Genomic DNA, 2,596 nt, shown 5'->3' with positions numbered 1-2,596 from the left:
TTGTTTTGTTAGAAAAAATGTGCCAGTGGTGCTAATTTCTTCCAAATTTGGATTTAAGGGATGCTTTCAATTCACGCTTGTCTCAACACTTACTTTTTTTAAGATGAGCTTTAATGTTGGGTGGTTTTTTTTTTTCCAGCCCCCTCCCCCCTTTCCTCAGAACTTTGTTAGGAAGGAGTAGTTGTCAAACCACTTGGCAACAGAAGTTCTCAAAGTCCCAAGTCCATGTTACCTGTTCCTTGGTTAAGTTTCTTCCCGGGCTATGGAGGAAAACAAGATGTAAGGGATAAAAACCTGAGTAAGGACAAACTTGTTTTATACTGTGGAGGGAAACAAAGAAAGCAAGCTTTCAAAATCATAGACAGTACCTTTTGTTTTTATTGTCTTTAAATTAATACTGTAATCCTCTTCCCCAGGCATCAGTGCATTGGGTTTGATCCTTGACTACTAAACATCATGAGCAACTACAGCGTGTCTTTGGTCGGCCCAGCTCCCTGGGGTTTCAGGCTTCAAGGAGGCAAGGATTTCAACATGCCTCTGTCCATCTCTCGGGTAAGTACGTTTGCCTCTTTGCCTGTATGTGGGTATCTGTTATGCTGTGGCCGACCTGCAGCCTTCAGATGCAAGTATGCAAAGCCATTAATTACAGATGCTGGGGCTCAGCTTGCCCTGTGGCACGGAGGGCTGCTGGACGGGAGGTCAGAACTGGGAAAAATCTTTATTGTCTGAAGGCTCCAACAGAATTGTCTTAGGAAGGATGTGGTCATTTGAAATGATTGTTTTCTCTGAATTTATTTATGCAACAAATACAAGAAAACACCCTTGAATTCCCCTCTGTGCTCTCATTTAGAAGACAGAAGTGCAGAGGTTGGAGGCTGGCAGGAGGCAAGCAATTTTCTGTGCAGGGCTGAGCCTGTGCAGCTCAAATAAGAGACAGCAGGGGAAAAATCACTTGTGGTACCCTTGTTTATTCAGCAGCTCTTAGCAGCTTGAGGTTCTTCTGGTGTTTGTTCTTGCAAATCCCAGTATTTACAATAAAAAGGCACTTAAATTACAGTAGTTGTAAATAGTGGTTCATCATTATGTGCTGACTACCAGTTTCTCACAAGTGTTTAGAGTACGTGCTCTGAACTGGTGTTTGAAAGATTTGAGAAGCTAAGCCAAATCAAATATGATCTTTGTACCTAGGCAATATCTAACTAGTTTCCTACTTCAAAACCATGTTTTCGAGGAGGGCCTGTCTTTCACTGTGGGCTGAGTTTCAGAGACCTCTGCAGGTGGCCAAAGCCCTTCCCATACAAAATATAGAGACAAATTTTGCAGTATTCAATTTATAGGGTCATTGGAAATCTCTGGGTAAAGAAACTGGCTTCTAGTGGCTCTACCCTGGCACTTTTAAATCTGATTTGCAGAATAGAAGGATTTGTGTACCAATAGCCTTTTCTTTCTTGACAGCTCTCCTCCTCCTTCTGCATATTCATGTAGTTTAGTGGCAAAGATGAATTATTTTTTACACCTGTTGGGACTGCAGAATTGATACTGCCATAGGAGATGGAGTAGGTTTCTATTTGGGTTTATGCATCATGGGAATATTTTTAGCTAATCTTAACTAGCAATTTAAACTCTGCCAGTTCATTGAGACTTGGCTTATCATATCTGCTTGTGGATTAAGCTAGTGAAGTTAAAATGCAGTTTGGCTCTGCAAAATTATTTTTATATGGCTAAATGGACTGGAGAGCTGTAGAAACACCTCTGTACAGGTGAATACAGCTTGTATCTGAGCCAAAAAGGGTTTGAGGCACAGTTTATTCCCAAAATCTGGGGATTTTCAAATTAAATTAATTTGTTCAGTAGCTGGTTACTCCTGCACTAGTGAGAAATTTGAACTGGGGATGCAGGTAACATTCTTCTGATTTGATGGTAGAAGTCCTCTGATGATAAGGATTTGCAAAAGCACAGGGTACTTGTGTGTGGTACTGGTGAGCAGTTAAGCACTGCAGGCAGTAAACTACAGCAAACAGCTAGTCCTAGGAAAGGGTCATATGTTTTGTAGGGGCCTCTGCTGTGCTGCTGATGCAGAGTGCAGTCCTGCTGTAAGCAGGCTTCCCATCTAAGTTTCTAAAGAGGAAACATATGTTGAAATTAGCCTAGACTACTGCTTTATTGCAGGAGTCAAATATGCTGCCACATGGAGTGGCCTAGGGGAATTGACCTGAATAGCTGCATATAAAAGCCTCAGTTCTGGGATTCCCTAGTGACAAATGTCAGCGCTCACAAGAGCAGGACATAATGAAAGATAGGGACCAGGCTGGCTTTAGGACTTGAATTCATGCATGAGAGGGGGAGGCACGATATCCAATCCACATATTACACTTAAGCACTGCTCCTTGGCTGAACTGCTGCTTCTTATTGCAGTTAAGAGACTGTGAATATTAGACTGCCTGGTGGTGCTTGCCCCTTTTTTTTTTTTTTCCCCTCCCCCTTTCCCCTTTTGGATCAAAAAAGTGCTTAGTTCTGGTATGCCAATCCAGCTTTGGCCCCATAGCTGGACGAGTTCAATGCCATGTTCCTGGTGTGCTAGAACAGCATGTACCAT

General features: G+C 42.4%; 1 protein-coding gene across 1 annotated transcript in view; it reads left to right on the top strand.

The window, feature by feature from the left end:
• Positions 1–456: 456 nt before the first annotated feature.
• The window catches only part of LOC103778302 (PDZ and LIM domain protein 5-like), a 37,888-nt gene continuing 35,748 nt past the window's right edge, over positions 457–2,596 (top strand). The window contains exon 1 of the mRNA XM_008945884.1: positions 457–552. Coding sequence (XP_008944132.1) covers positions 457–552 — 96 coding nt within the window. The remainder of the gene's footprint in view (positions 553–2,596) is intronic.

The sequence above is a fragment of the Merops nubicus genome, unplaced genomic scaffold (assembly GCF_000691845.1).
Source record: "Merops nubicus isolate BGI_N331 unplaced genomic scaffold, ASM69184v1 scaffold2908, whole genome shotgun sequence".
NCBI lineage: Eukaryota > Metazoa > Chordata > Aves > Coraciiformes > Meropidae > Merops > Merops nubicus.
Note: the sequence above shows the minus strand (reverse complement) of the source record. Positions and strands in the feature narration are given on the sequence as shown.